Source organism: Crotalus tigris, unplaced genomic scaffold, assembly GCF_016545835.1.
Source record: "Crotalus tigris isolate CLP2741 ecotype Arizona unplaced genomic scaffold, ASM1654583v1 scf7180000017771.5222438, whole genome shotgun sequence".
Classification (NCBI taxonomy): Eukaryota; Metazoa; Chordata; class Lepidosauria; order Squamata; family Viperidae; genus Crotalus; species Crotalus tigris.
This window is the reverse complement of record NW_024096622.1, coordinates 793,606-809,630: the sequence shown is the minus strand read 5'-3', so window position 1 is coordinate 809,630 and position 16,025 is coordinate 793,606. Positions and strand designations below refer to the sequence as shown.

Here is a 16,025-nt window from a genome sequence, read left to right as displayed (position 1 = left end):
TTTCTTCTGCTGCTGCTTCTTCTTTTGACTTCTTTTGTGTTGATGTCAAACCCTATTCTGATAAATTCATACGTGCTTTGAGATTTATTTTTTATTTTTTGCTAATCCTTATATGGCTTTTGTTCTGCACAGGCTTTCCCAATGTAGAATTCTGTTGGATCCAACATGATTCCATGAACATTTTATCTGTTCAGGGGAACTTGCCTGAAACAGTCTTAAAATCTCTGGGAAGCCACACAGTCTAAAAGTTCTTAATCCATTGGTGTATAATTTTAATGTTGGGCTTGGATTTCTAATTATTTTAGCATTTTGTGTTGACAGCATTATATTCAGATCTGTATCTTATGTAACATTTGTTTCCAATACATATTAATGGGATTGTTGTTCAGCAAGTGAGTTTAGGACAATTCACACTAAGATATTGATGAATCATTTTCCTCTTGTTTGCAATAAGACAATGCCTTCATTTATCCTGGCCTCTCAGTGTTTAATGGGTTGGAAATTTATGTTCCATTAAAATGTAAATTTATAGAAAAGCCAAGCTTTTTACCTTTGCCTGTTCACCTGTTACCATATGCAATATTGATTTTATATAAAGGATTAATTTGATGGAATAGAAACAGTGTCACTTATCAGTCAACAACAATTTGTGCTTCTTTTTTAGAGGTTTATCATGGCCTGTTGCCATACACTTAATTTTTCTACTGCATTTATATTACAAAGTAACATTTCCAGATTGCTTTAGTTCTTACCAGCCAATTCTCTACCAGAAGAACACAAAACTATAGCGTTCCCTGAAAATTTCTTGAATCCAACGTCTTATTGCCCAGGATTTTAGAAATCTCTTATCACCATTAATATAGCTATCTTCTCTGCATTTATCTAGTCTTCTTTTTAAAGCATCTAGGAAATTGGCTGTTATAATAGTACCATATTCTGTAAATGATACCTGTTATCAAGCAATCTTTACTTTTTATGCATTTTAGAACTGTTGCTCAAAGTTAACACACATACAGTATGTACGAACATATATCATGCAGAGACCATAAACTGGGTGATTAACCACTTATATGGTCATCTTTCCTCCTTAGCAAAAAGCCATATTCATCTTACTCTGTAACAAAAAGATTTTTTAAAGTCTCCTTCCCCTTCCTCCTTCCAAGATGACCTTGTTTGTCTGATGAGACTTGGAATATGCCCACTCTGCCAGATCTTATTGAGCAGCATGGACCATGGGGAATAAGCAAGTCCCTTAGATAGCCAGGCCCTATGTCACGCAGGTCTTTGTAGATAACAACTTTGAATCATACCCAGGAGCTTATGGGTAACCAGTGCAGTTTGCATAGCAGAAATGTTATATGAGCATACCAAAGTATACTTATAATCGTCTGCAACATGCATTCTGAATCAGCTGCAGTTTTTGAGTGGTCTTCTAGGGCAGTCGCAGGCAGACTATATTACAGAGATGACTAAGGCATAAGTGAATGTGAAGAAAAAAACCCCTCTCCACCCAGGAAGGAGCACAATGGGAATATTAAATGAATTTGAGTAAAAGCCCTCCTGGCTATAGCTAGGACTGCATTTTGAGCAGGAGTTATGTGTCCAGGAGGATTTCCAGATTGCACACCAGTTCTGTCTGGAGAATATGTACCCATTCAGAACTATAGATGATGTAAGGTCCCAGTCCTTTACTTGAACTTGAGATACCATGTCAATCTAATCAGATAACCCAAGCGTAGACTTCTTGATCAAGCAGCACTTTATTTGATCAAAACAAGCAGCTGGGTGGCCAACAATCTGGAACGCTGGCAGAGTTACGTCCAGAAATATCCCTTAGAAAGTTGGTAGCATTGCTTTATAAACTTTATTAGCCAATGAAAATCAGAAAACAGAGCCATTACATCACAAGAAAGACATCAATCATTCCTGTACACTCCCTTATTCCCTCCTTCAGTATATCTCATCCATGGACATGATTCTCAAGCCTGGTGCAAAAGCTGATTACAAAAAGCAAGTTAGACCAAACAATTTTCCTTTGTTCCAGTACCTTTCAATGGAAAAATCCAAGATTCCAAAGGAACTATTTTGTCATTGTTGATTTCAAGCTTGTTCTCCCTCCCCTTCTCCATTCCATAACCCAACAGCCCTCAGGTACTGATAGAAGCTGCAACAATATCACTTAGTAGACCTGAGGTCAAGACATACAGCTGGGTATCCTCAACATACCTAATGGTAACTGATTCTGCAATCTCATGTACATGTTAAACAAGAGAGGCTGAGAGTCTTAGGCTCAACATCTTTGTCCTGTTGTATTAAATGGAAGTATCTCTTGAGGCAGGAGAATTACTGCAATAACACTGCCTCCTACTGGGAATAAGACAATCCAGCTGGATACCATGATCAATGGTATGAAAGATCTGTTCTATGAAAGTCATACATTCAAGTAATACTGTAGCATAGTGCTGTGTTCAAAATTTTTCATATACATTTGGGGCACTTCCACATGGGTTGTTAGCACTAAATCTATATTATTGTGATTCATCCTGTCTTGTTTAGCAGCTGAACAGATTTGCAAGGAAATCCAGATTTTTGAAGTGGGCAGGCTAATGAGTGGGCATTGACAGAAAGCCATAATAGGCCAACAGAGACATGGTGACTCCATCTTGAATATGTTGTAATTACATACTTGCATCTTGATCTCTGACACAATTATGTATGTTATCATTTACATGATAGTATCAATACACATAGTTCATCATTTGTGTTGAAGATGCCCATGGCAAGTAAAACATTATATGATTCTGGACCACCATAAACATTTGTGCTTTTAATTGGTCTATTTTCCATTTGGTGGGGACTCTTACTTCACTTTCTGCAGATTATCTTCAGTTGATACTGCATTTTGGTATATATTGCATCAAATAATCTGTTTTCATAACCAATACTTTGAAACCATCTTATTACAATTAAAGCACACAGTAGATCAGGGGTGTCAAATTGCCGGCCTGCGAGCTGGTTTCATCACACCAAAGCTGCGCCCACCCCATTGCCGGCAATACAAAAAGAGTCGCGATAAGTCGCAACATATCACGTGACATGGCGAGTTTGACACCCGTGCAGTAGATCAAGTAGATTTGTTGAGATCAGGTGAAAATAAGTGTGGTTAATCAAAAGGAGGAATGAAAACATCTGAGCTATTCCTGTGCCATGTGGGGAAATTATTACAGGAGTTAAACATCAATAAGTTTTATTCCTGTTATTTTATAGTTGGTGATTTGCTTAAGGCATGTTGATAGACCCACAACTGAGCGGGCATTGGAAAGAGGAAATAGCCTAGACCTTTAGATATTAATACAATATGTAGATATACTTCCATTTCCAGATACTTATTGTTAAAATGCTGTCCAAGTTAATTATTTTCTCTTCCTCTAGGATACCTACTTGGTGGTCATGTATTACGTTTATTTCATGGCCATGATGAATGCTTGACCATCGCATCTACAGAACAGAATGATTCACCACATAAGTGAGTTGCACTATAGGTTATGCATATTTTCCATCTTTAATTTCAGCTGTAAACCCAAATAGTCTTCATTCAAAAACAATGACCAAGCGTTTGTGGCACATGGCACATATCAGATTGACTTTTGTTGCCATTCTTCTGTTTTGTAAACAAGACTTTCCTACAATTGTATGTAGACAGTATAATTCAAGTTAGATGCATTAGAACAACTGGCATCTCTTTCTCTTATCTATCTATCTATCTATCTATCTATCTATCTATCTATCTATCTATCTATTTCCTACAAGAAACATGAATTAATATCACATGGTCCACTTAAATATATGAAAAATGACTCCCATTCTGAACTTATTTACTCAGCAGTACATTCAATAGGAGTGTTTTTCCTAAGTAAGAACCTTCAAGTATCCTTGAAATAACATCACTGTTTACTGTCAAAAGATGAGAATACTTGGCATTGGAGATTAGCCCTGTTGGTCCTGTATCAATAGTCACATCACATGCCAAGTGCCCTCTGGCTACACTGCATCTTGTCCTTGTTGCTTGTTCAACTGACTGTAAAGATATGAACATAATAGCAGTGAGGCAAAACAGCTGCATCTTGCCCTTTTTCCTGGGAGAAATAAAGCAAATACTATAAAGCACTGGATGGAAACAAAGGGAAAGTTAGTAAAGGGCATTGTCTGACAGACGTAAAAAATGTATTTCTCATTGCAAACTAAGATTGTCTAATCTGAGATAAGTGGTATTTGCCAGCTTGTAGTTATTGCATTTCAAAATGTACTTAGCAGAATTATATATAATATGGTGGTTCCACAAAGTTTGTAAAGGACATTCAGCCGAAAGTTCAGATTTTGAAGCTAAAAGACAATTTAGCCACTGCATGCTGATAAATAAATGAAGATGTATTTAATCTTGATAGAATGGATGAAATACGGTTAAGTAGGATCAAAGGTTCTCACGGACTCTTGCTAGCTTTGCCATGAAAACTCCTCAGAAGATGGTTTGTTTCCCTGTTGGGATACCCATCTGGTTCATTTGACCATGGCAAGGTTTCTGTTGTTAAGCATAACCCAAAAAAATAACTGGACCAGTTCTGTCTTTAGTGAAATACAGTGCTTTTTTTCTAAAAAAAAAAAAAAAGGTGCCGGAACTCACATATGTCATACAACCCGCCTTGCCTACTCTACAAGGTTCCATCCAAAAAAGGTGCCAGAACTCCATTCTGGGTGTTCTATGACAAAAAAAGCCCTGGTGATATAGCTCAACTTTGATCTCAAACAAAGCTTGTTGTGTTTGGTAAAGAGTTTTATACTATATGCTCTGTGTGGCTTCTGGACAGGATTGGCCTGGGGTTATTTCTCAGGATCCATGGGGATAAAATGGAAATATGATTATTGACTTCTGAGGTGCAAGAGGTGGTAGGATGAGTTCATTGTCATTAGGGATGATCGTTGTGCAGAATGTACAGGATTTTATTTACCAATTATGTTATTATTGTTGTCAGTGTTATTATTTGTTGTTTTAATCATAGTTACTACCATAGAAGAAAGAACTATAGGCTTCTCAGAGTCTGGTAACTAGAGTGGCATAGAGTCTAAATAAACAAATAAAACCCTTAATAAAATGGAAATCTTTTTGCAAATGTGCATTGTTTCAGTTTTTTCACCCATTTTTGCCAGTGTTGCATTAAAAACTCATTACGAAGGAAATTTCAGGGGGAAAAAGGGGCAACATAGTGGGATAATATGATTAGCCTTAATTCTGAAACCACCATGTTACTCCTAAATATCTGATCATTAAAATCTGGAAACTCCTAATGAAAATATCAGTAAATTCAAATGCTTTATTTATAGAAGAACTTGAGGTTTATGTGATTCAGGTCCTATTGCACTCCTAATTTCTTGAATAGGAATATACAAGATCCAGTTTATTATTTAATAGATTTATTAATGATTGGATTATTTTACAGTTTCCTCAGTTTACATTGTAAAATCTAATCCAACCTTTACTGAAAGAAATTGTCAGTTATTACAGAAAAGGCTGAAATCTCCAAATGCTGCATATATTTCAGTCACAGATTATAATTCTGCATACATTTTATAATCTCAGCGTGCCTAATCTATTTCTAGGCGGGTTTTTTATGAAACTGGGGGAGCTGGAGTCCGTGCAAGATCACTATGGAGAGTGGAACCTCTTCGAATAAGGTACTGTGATTTTATGTCATATTCATTGTTTTATATTATGATTTTTATATAGTAGAATTTACAGTATTTTAGTCTGGGAAATCCAGCACATTTTCTTGATAGGCAGAACTCAGAAAGAGGAATTTATTACATCCTGTTTTTGTTGTAAAGTATTTCTTTTTAGACTTAAATTTTCTCCTTTTCAGTCCCCTACCTTTTCTCACCAAGCTTCCTTGCTGATATTTCTTTCCAACACTGGGGTATCCAATGTTAGGAAAATCATCCTGAGTGGCCAGAATGGCAGACAGAAATGGGTTTATTTGTTTGTTGCAACTGTATCCTTCCTTAAAATTTGACCTGTGTTGGTTGTGTGCGTGTATTATATCTTATGAGATGCTATCTCAAGGTCTTAGGATTAAAGCCTTAGAGATAATTACTGAATTTAGTATGATAATGATGAGCCTGAAAGTGACTAGCAGTTTGCATCTCAATTTCTGAAGGAAGAGAAAATGGAGGGCACTAAACATGGTAAGAAAGAAGCTTAGAAAATCCCAAACACCTAAGAAAATAATGAATATGATTCTGAGTTAATTTGTAATACTGTTATGAGACTTTGTTGAATCTATTAAAAGGCAGCCTTAAGAAAGATTTTGGGTTGAAATAAATTGAGATCTAGCCAAATGAAACATAAAATAAACAAATGAACTTTTTTTTCACTTAATGGGAGAATTAAGCCTGTGCTTGGTGCATAATGATGAATACCTCCTAAAAATACTTAGAATGGCCCATGTAAATCATAAACTAAATATTCTTTAAACAATTTTTAAGCTGGAGTGGAAGTCATATCCGCTGGGGACAACCATTTCGCCTTCGACATATTACAACAGGACAGTTTTTAGCGTTAACAGAAGACCTAGGTCTTGTCTTATTAGACAGAGAAAAAGCTGACACAAAATCAACTTCCTTTTGTTTTAGAGCATCCAAGGTAAGTAATATTTTTACATTAAATGAATATGGAAAGAATATGAATGTTCTACCTAAACCAAGGGTCTTCAAACCTGGTCTTTTTATGACTTGTGGACTTCAATTCCCAGAATTCCTCAGGAATCAAGACATATTCTATGATTAAATGAAAATAAATGATATTGACTTACATTCAGAAGAATATACTATACTAAAGCTTACTTCTCTACATAATCTTTTTTCTGGAATAAAAGAATAATATCTATGAGAAATAATTGTCAGGGTATTTTTCTTGCTTACTATTCAACATAGACGCAGCAGCCAGTAGCATTAAAGATGTAACAGAATTTTTCATTTCTCTGTTTTTTAATTTAATATATTGATATCTTTCCTCAGCTTTCTAACCTCTTTTTAAATGAATTTTTTGTACTTTCAAATATGCTTAATAAAACTCATCAGTGAAGAACTGATTGTACTATATATTAAGTGACAGAAACATACACCATGTACCAAGAACATGAAAAAATATTAATTTTGTGTTTATAAGATTGAAAAAGTTGATTACAATGTGTACATTCAATTTGCAAAATATTATTTTTTTACAAAGGAACCTATTTTTCCTTATTGTTCATATTCTCCAAAGCTGAATACCTAGGATTCATTAGTTGAACAGTGTCTGCTTCTGGATAGAATGGATAGACTTGCACTCTTTATTTCATATAGCAATGAGAACTGAGAACTGAGAATTGACACAATTTCTCTCTGCTATTGACAGGATAACGGCTTTTCTAAAATTCCATTTTATCTTATGACAGAATTATCTGTATATATTTAAATTGACACTGAAACTTGACAGCAATAATTCACAAGTGTAAAATACGAAAATAGGACATACAATTGGGAGAAAGGAATTCTGTTTGTAGGCCTGGAACACACAAAAGAGGAGGCCTTTTATTTTCTTTTAAATGGGAGATGGAGGATGCTGAGCCTATATTTAAGATCTGGAGAAGGATGGGAAAGTGATAATTCCTTTCAGCTTTCCTTGCTGGCTCCAGGGATAGATTTGAATGCAACTGAGAAATTGATGTTCCAAAGGGACAGATACAGGTAGTTGTTGACTTACAATAATTCATTTAGTGACCGATCAAAGTTACAATGGTACTGAAATAAATGACTTACAATTATTTTTCACACTTATGACCATTGCAGCATCCCAAAGTCACATAATCAAAATTCAGATGTTTGGCAACTGAGTCATATTTATGACTGTTGCAATGTCCCAGGGTCATGTGATCACATTTTATGACCTTCAGACAAGGAAAGTCAATGGGGAAGCCAGATTCACTTAACAACCATGTTATAACTTAACAATTGCAGTGATTCACTTGTTAACTATGACAAGAAAAGTCATAAAATAGGGAAAGATTCACTTAACAACTGTCTCACTTAACAACATAAATTTTGTGCTTGATTGTGGTCGTAAGTCAAGGACTACCTGTACTCTCTTCCATGATCTCCATAGAGAGGAAGGGTTGTTGCTGTTGAATTCTAGAATGGTTTATCACAAAGTCCCAACCATCTAGGTACACACACAAAAAAATAATCAACCACTGATATAAAAGTTGTTCATGGAGAAAAAATTATATATCCTCCTTTCTTCACTTACGTGTATAACTCAGGACAACTAATGATTGAAGTTAATAAAAGCATAATCATATTCCAAATGTTAAGAAACACAACCTAGACAATATGATAGAAAATTTCTCTGACCAATAAAACACATGTCTTAATGTGCAAAAATTATATATCAACTTAAATGAGATCTTACCATATGATAAAACATTGATCTAGGTATTTGGGGGGGGGCTATACAGAACTATACAGTTTTGGTGCTGCCACAGAAAAGGTCCTTTTTCTGATATGCACCATTGTTATCAATTACAAATAATTTGCTATTTTTTTTCTTTTACATCCCTCTTGCCTAAAGGAAAAATTGGATTCTGCTCACAAACGTGATATAGAGGGCATGGGATTTCCTGAAATAAAATACGGAGATTCTGTTTGTTTTGTGCAGCATGTAGCTAGCACTTTGTGGCTGACTTACAAAGCACAGGATGCTAAAACATCACGTTTAGGACCACTGAAAAGAAAGGTAAACAGAAAATGTATATTTTATTCTGTAGCTTACAATTGTGAATAACTTGCACATGTAGATGTGCAGAAGCTCATACAGCCAGAAGACAGTGTTTAATTGTCTGAACTGTTGCCTAGAAAGATGCAGAGTGAATAGTTTTTGGGCATGAGACTTTTGAGAGCTGCTCATTTGGGCTCAATTTGTGTGTGTATGTACAAATAGGCAAGCAGCACCATCTGTTCTAGCTATTATGGATATTAATTAGTTTGCCCCATTGGTCCTTTTTATTGAGACATATAAGCTCAAGGAATTACATCAGTCTCCTTAAAACCTATTAACAGTAGGTGCTTCTGCTTTTTTCAGTACTGGAGTTTACTTTCCAAATTATGCATTCAGGTCTCCTGTATTCTTTTTAATAGTCTGAGGCATATTATATTTTGATATTAGATACAAGAAAGCATTCTGATTTCTATAAAGCAAGGGATTAATTCTATAATTTCATCTCTAACATATTTGGGCTGGACTGAGATACAATATCTCATTCTCTTTATCAAGAATAAAAATATAGGGAACAAGCTGCATGCCTTTACATGACGTGCCTGACTTAGCAGAACACTTCATGGTTAGTTAAACCAATATGCTTTCTTTCTTATTTATATATTTATTTATCATGTTTATACGTATGGCCATCCATCTCACAGAAGTGACTTCCCTCGATTTAAATCAGGGAAATATAATTTCAGTGATGTCTTCTAAGTAGAATAGGACACACCAGAGGCATCCTGGTTTGCAATCCTGATTTGTAAAGATTGCTCAAACCACAATTTGTTCATCTGGATATTTCAACAAACTGTGGCCTGACAAATTAGAATACATAAAGGGTGGAGGATGGCAGATTACATACATTCGCTTTATTCCTACATGGCTACCATGACCATATGCCTTTTATTTCAGAAAGCTGTTTTTTAAATTCAGTTTTTCAAAAACTCATTTTTGCCCTTCATTTTGGTTATTTCACTTAATCATACAAATAGTTCCACTTAATGGACAGTCCATATGCATGTAAAAAAAAATATGGAAATTTAAAACAAATTTACACACAGTGTTTGATTTTAACTATTTTTATTATTTCTGTAAAGTTTTTCTTGGTTTTGTTCATGAATTTTCTTTTGTAAAGTTATAAACATAAACCTTTTTTGTTCCTAATCACTTTCAGATTTGGTCCTTTTTTAGGCTTGTCCTTTGTTTTTTCCAAGATAACGTGTCAACCGTATACATACACTATTCTAAACTTAGCTCTTGCCATTTTTCTCAGCTACATCTTATGGCATATTATGTAAAATCCAACTGGGACATATTATCTGAAATTTAAAAAGAGCATCAAGAAATTAAAACTGCAATTTCCTCCTAACCTCACATACTATCGTTAGTAAGCTGCATAGCGACATTTGAGAACATAATTGAAAACATACAAATAGCCCTGGACTTATGGTCACAAATGAGCCTCAAATTTCTGTTGCTAAGCAAGACACTTATTAAGTGAATTGTGACCCATTTTATGATCCATTTTATGATCACATGAATCGGCAACCATCATAAATACATGTCAGTTGCCAAGTGCCTGAATTCTGAACACTTGATCATGCTGTGCTGTTCCTAAGTGGGAAAGCTAGTCATAATTCACATTTTTCAGTGCCATTTTAACTTCAAACAGTCACTAAACAAATGGTTGTATTTTAAAATATTATTCTGACCATTTATTTTAGGTTATATTACACCAAGAAGGGCACACAGATGATGGACTGTCTGTGCAAAGGTGTCAACATGAAGAATCCCAGGCTGCTAGAATTATTCTCAATACCACAAAGTTATTCAGTCAATTTATAAGGTATAATTTCTTAAAGTATCATTCTGACAATAATTAGCATTTGTAACATCTATAGTTGAATTGTACCAAAATCCAACTGTTAGTACCAGAATTTGGAAATACATTCTGCTTATATTGGATTATAATTGATTATTGTTGAAGATTTATTTTCTAATCAGTTAAAACAAAATTTGCCAAAATTTTGCAGCCCAGTTCTTTACCAATAAGCCATTTTGATACATGAATATGCCTCCATTGATAGAAGATAATGATACATTGACATCCAAAACCTAATCTTGATATTAACAGCTTTTTCAAATGTCTTTCAAATATTCACTACATTAGCGGTTCCCAACCATTTTGGCTCCATAGACCAGTGGCGGCGGGAGGATGGTTTCGTGCATGCAACGTAACCCTGCACATGCGCAAATAAAGCTTCGTGAGCTTGCCCACCACTTGTGTGGCCCAGGGGTTGGGGACTCCTGAACTACATCTTAGAAAATCACATTTACTAGTCATCAAGACTCTTCAGCAGTTCAGTCTACGGAAAACCTACAAAGATATTTTAGCAGGATGATTTCACTGACCATTGTTTGTTCCAACATTTACCATAGGTGTCCTCCAGCTGTATGGGGACCCATCATCCCCGAATTGCGATCAACATGGCTATATATTACCCCAAGGAAGCAGGTTGGGAAATGCTGCTCTAGCCTAGCCTCTCTAACCTCTTCCTTCTCCATTCTTACAATACTCTCAGACTTTAGAATGTAATTACTAGTGACAGAAAATTCTTTCTCCCCCTCCCTTCAAAATATGCACTGGTTGTGTTATACTGATTGTGCCACACAGACTGGAGCCTTTTGACATTTCTTCTTGCATAAGCTGTAATAATAAGTTTGTGTGAACGAAAGTTGCTTTTAAAAATCTGTTCAAGTGATATTCCTTCTCTCTATCATACTGAACAAATACTGGTATTTCACAACACTCTATATTGTGAAGTTAGCAATTCCTTCTCAATGACTTTTATCATACAGACATGCAGATGATACTTTCAGTTTGCCCTTCTATATGTAATTCGATTCACTTTTTAAATTCTGCATCTACGGATCACATGATACAAAATATTCTGTATTAAGACAAGCTATATAATAGTAATAATTGTATACCGATTATTCTTTTGATTCTAGTAATGTATTCTTTTTATAACTATTTGCTTTGTCTTTTGATTTACAGTGGAAACAACAGTGTTACAACTCCCATCACTCTTCCCATTGAAGAAGTAGTTCAGACTCTCCAAGATTTAATTACATATTTTCTACCTCCAGAAGAAGAGCTAGAACATGAGGATAAACAAAACAAACTTCGTTCCCTTAAAAACAGACAGAATCTATTCAAAGAGGAGGTAGAAAAGGCTATGTTTAGAGTGTTTTATTTTAATTAGGTGTTGGGATTGATAGTCATGTATATGTATGATTCACCTTTCAAAGATGCTTTAAATAACCATTATTATTATTATTTTTATTATTATTATTCTCTGAAAAACTCAAAGTCTTAGAATCTTCCTTATTTTAACCCTTTTAAAGGTGCGATCCAAACTGGACCTTGGGAAGATGTTACAATTGTGGAATTGGAAGGGGGTCACAAGAATCATCTAGGTTAAGAAACACTGGTCTAGTCCATAACAGAATACAATTATGCTTCAGGATTTCCTGAAAACATCATATTGTTTGCTCTACAGAATGCTAGTTTCTTTTTTTTCTGAGCTGTCATAGACATTTGACAGCTTAGATCAGAGGTCCCCAACCTTTGATCCATGGAGAGAGTTTTTTCTTAGGACCGGAGGATTCATGGTTTTATGTGTTGCCCGCATTCCATGGATGAGGCTTTGCTTGTTTGTGCGGCCTGGTTGCTGGCATGCCACAGCCTGGTACTGGTCCAGGACCAGGGGTTGGGACCCCTTGCTTAGATGAATATGTTTACTAAAGGCTGCCAGATGAAATAGAATTTGGGATTTTCTATTTAAAAGCCACTGTAAAGTTTCCTGACTGAGGATTAAATCTTCCCCTTTGTAATTCACAGAAATAACTAGCAATTTTAAAATTGATTTTAACAATTTAAAAAAAAAGATAATTCTCTGGGTGGATATATTTCTTAGTTCCCATCTGGTTTTGTCATTTTTGCTGGGAGTTGGGTGACATATTAAATTTAATAAATTATTATAATAATTATATCATTAACTATCTTTTCACACAACCCACATTTTATTGCTGTTGCTATTTTATTATTATTAATAGTAATAGTAATATACATCAGAGCATATTTCTACTTTCTACTGTTTGTAGTATTCAATAAGCAAAATTATTATATAAAATGTAATGTTTAAAAGACATTAATAATAAAGCATGATAATATGAGAAAGAAGAAAACAATAAACACATAAATTTAGAGCAACAAAAGTAGCAAGAGTAATAAGATCATTCCAAAGAATACAGGTAAAGATATTTTAAATGAAGTATTCCAAAGTCAACTAGAAGAAAACAGTCTATCATCTATGTAAGAATCAACAAGAAAATATTTCCGAAGGAGAAGATTTTGGAGGTGTGGAGCCATGAAAGAAAATACTTGTCCCTGGTGGAGTAATTTCTTATAAAACAAAGAGCAGAGCTTCAGATGTGATCATAATCCTTGAGCAGGAACATTTAATATGGATAAATGGATTGCAAAGCATTTGCAAAGGGTTTGGAAGTCAATACCAGCCCCCTAATTGGACTTGCAGTTGAAAAGGCAACCAGTGTAATCAGTGCAAAATAGAAGTAATGTGATTAGACAGTATAGTTGTTACAGATGTTCTCATTACTGCATACATTCTACCAATAGTTGCTTCCAAACTAAGTTTCAGAGTAGGTGTGTGCAGCAATCCAATTTGCTAATGGAGGCTGCAGGATGATTTTCTATTGGGGAAATGGCTCTGGGGAAGAATAAAGGCTTTCGTCTCTCTAATGTTATGACCCTAGTCCAGATAAGACCTTTATGACTGTTTTAAGCAAAATGATATTTACAATGGTTTCCTTTGTATCATTGAAATCCTTCTCCCACATTTACAGCTAATTATTTTCCTTCTGGGAAGAAAATGTATTATGCCCAGTATTTTATAGTTCAATATTGTATTTGAACTGCTTGTTTAAACATTTAAAATGTAAATGAATATATACTTGAAGATATAAACAGTGTTTATAATTATATTTTTACAGGGGATGCTGGCATTGGTTCTGAACTGCATTGATCGATTAAATGTATACTATAGTACTGCTCATTTTACAGGGGTTGGTAGAGAAGAAAATGGTGCAGCGTGGAAAGAAATTCTAAATCTTCTTTACAAATTATTAGGTGGGTTATACAGTATAAATATTTTGTATATGTTGAAGCAAGTCATGCAGAGTTCAATGAGATTTTGGAGGAAATTTTGAATTAAATCTAAATCAGAGGAACTGATAATTTTCCCCATTAATGAATAGCACATTAAAACCAACACTAAAACTAAATCAACATGTTATTGGATGACACATGGCAATTTACATCATGGTTACATGTATAAAGTAATTTTAATGATGTACTTTAAAATTTAAAAATGTGATTTTCAATAGAAGAGAATATTTGTAGTTCAGATTGAACTGGAATGTGGGATCCTTGGTGCTCTCTGAGCTTGGTTGCTTTCTTGCAGATATTTCATTACCAAATTAGGTAATGTCATCAGTGCTAAACGTGGTTTCCTTTTATGATTTAGAAATGTATGTGTGTAAAAAAAAAAACAAACCCAGAGGAGAAACAGAATTTGAAGGCAAATTAGAAAGATACAAGGCCCCATTCTTTTATGCCCTGCTTTCATATTCTTATTTTTCTTCACTGTTATTGTCATTCTCTTTCTGAAGTTTACAAATAATTAACAGATTATTGTTTTTATTTCTCCCTGTTGAAGATTGCTGATTTTTTCATTGTCATCTATTTTAGCAATGCAGAAGCTGCTGAATAATATTTTTTCTTCTACAGTGCCTTCCGGTTAGTAGGTGGACCTTAGAACTGTGACCCTTTTCTGCAGCTATATGAAATCTTCATCTGTGGAAATTTATGAATGTTAGAGACAGTTTTGAAAACAAACTCTTTTATTTGTAGATTTGATCGTGCTTGTTTTAAAAAAATCAATTGACTAATAAACTCTTACAGAAATAAGCAATGGCTCTGATGTACCTACAAATGTATAGAAAAATAAGTTCTTGATTAGATCAAAATATTTCAAATAATGTACAAGTATTGAAATTCCTTCTTTATTCGTTGATTACAGAATTAAACGTTTTAGTGTGTTTTACATTTATAGTTAGCAGTAATTGGAAGTCATTGAACTTTTAATGATTTTTACGAATAATTTTATATGATTAAATCCAGAACAATGTAACAATGAATTTAGAGCTGGAGATAGCTGGTTAATGGTATCAAATGTTTCTCCAATGTCAGAAATATTTAATGCCTGTTGGAAGGGTAATCAATTATGCCCTGTGAAGGTGACAATAAACTATATTCCTTTTATATCTAGAATATACAAAAAGGCATACAATGATATATCCTAAATATCAACATGTAGCTGATGGAGGCACATTTTACATTTTGGCTTTATTCTAAAATATCTGTATCTATACTTAACTAATCATCCCAACTTGTATCTTTCAGCTGCTCTCATTTGTGGTAACAGAAATAATTGTGCCCAGTTTTCCAATAATCTTGATTGGTTGATTAGTAAATTGGACAGACTAGAATCTTCTTCAGGTGAGATATACCAGTCTACTCTTCCATAACCTAAGAAAAAAAGCTATTAACTTTAATTATGGATTTTCATACAAGAATCCCCCATACTATCCATCCAATTTTCAAGCAACAGTTATCCAACACATTAGTTCCTATAATAATATATTGCATTGAGGTATTTACAGTGCAATGCTATTTAGATTTTATCACAACTTTTCAAATAAAAGCTGTTACTGCTTGGTATAAGAGATTTACACATTTCTTGAATTAATGAGAAATATGTTATTGATCAATTGAGAAAAATATTGCTGCAATTTAGATCCAGACACAAGCTGGACAGAAACTCTTAAGAATGAATGAAATTCTACTGCTAGAGTTAGCTTTAGGGCTAAGGGATTTATGTTTCTAAAGATAGCATCCCTTTCGGTTCAGTTGTTCCTTAATTTGTTATCTGTCCTCAGATAAAAATACCGTAAAAGAAAAATCCACATCTAAGCCATTTTGTTTTCTTGAAGCTGGCTGCCTAATTCAGGCATCTTCAATCTTTAAAATTTA

General features: G+C 34.4%; 1 protein-coding gene across 23 annotated transcripts in view; it reads left to right on the top strand.

Moving 5' to 3' along the window:
- Window positions 1-16,025, top strand: part of RYR3 (ryanodine receptor 3) — a 301,080-nt gene that overhangs the window by 96,227 nt on the left and 188,828 nt on the right. For 22 of the 23 annotated variants that reach the window (XR_005556461.1, XM_039341606.1, XM_039341605.1 and 19 more), the window contains 8 exons: window positions 3,433-3,526; window positions 5,656-5,730; window positions 6,538-6,694; window positions 8,660-8,824; window positions 10,573-10,694; window positions 11,907-12,075; window positions 13,925-14,060; window positions 15,396-15,491. Coding sequence is in view for 22 of the 23 variants with exons in the window: in XM_039341606.1 (XP_039197540.1) it covers window positions 3,433-3,526; window positions 5,656-5,730; window positions 6,538-6,694; window positions 8,660-8,824; window positions 10,573-10,694; window positions 11,907-12,075; window positions 13,925-14,060; window positions 15,396-15,491 (1,014 nt within the window). In the remaining variant the exon portion in view is untranslated. The remainder of the gene's footprint in view (window positions 1-3,432; window positions 3,527-5,655; window positions 5,731-6,537; window positions 6,695-8,659; window positions 8,825-10,572; window positions 10,695-11,906; window positions 12,076-13,924; window positions 14,061-15,395; window positions 15,492-16,025) is intronic. The other variant, XM_039341597.1, reaches the window with a different exon arrangement.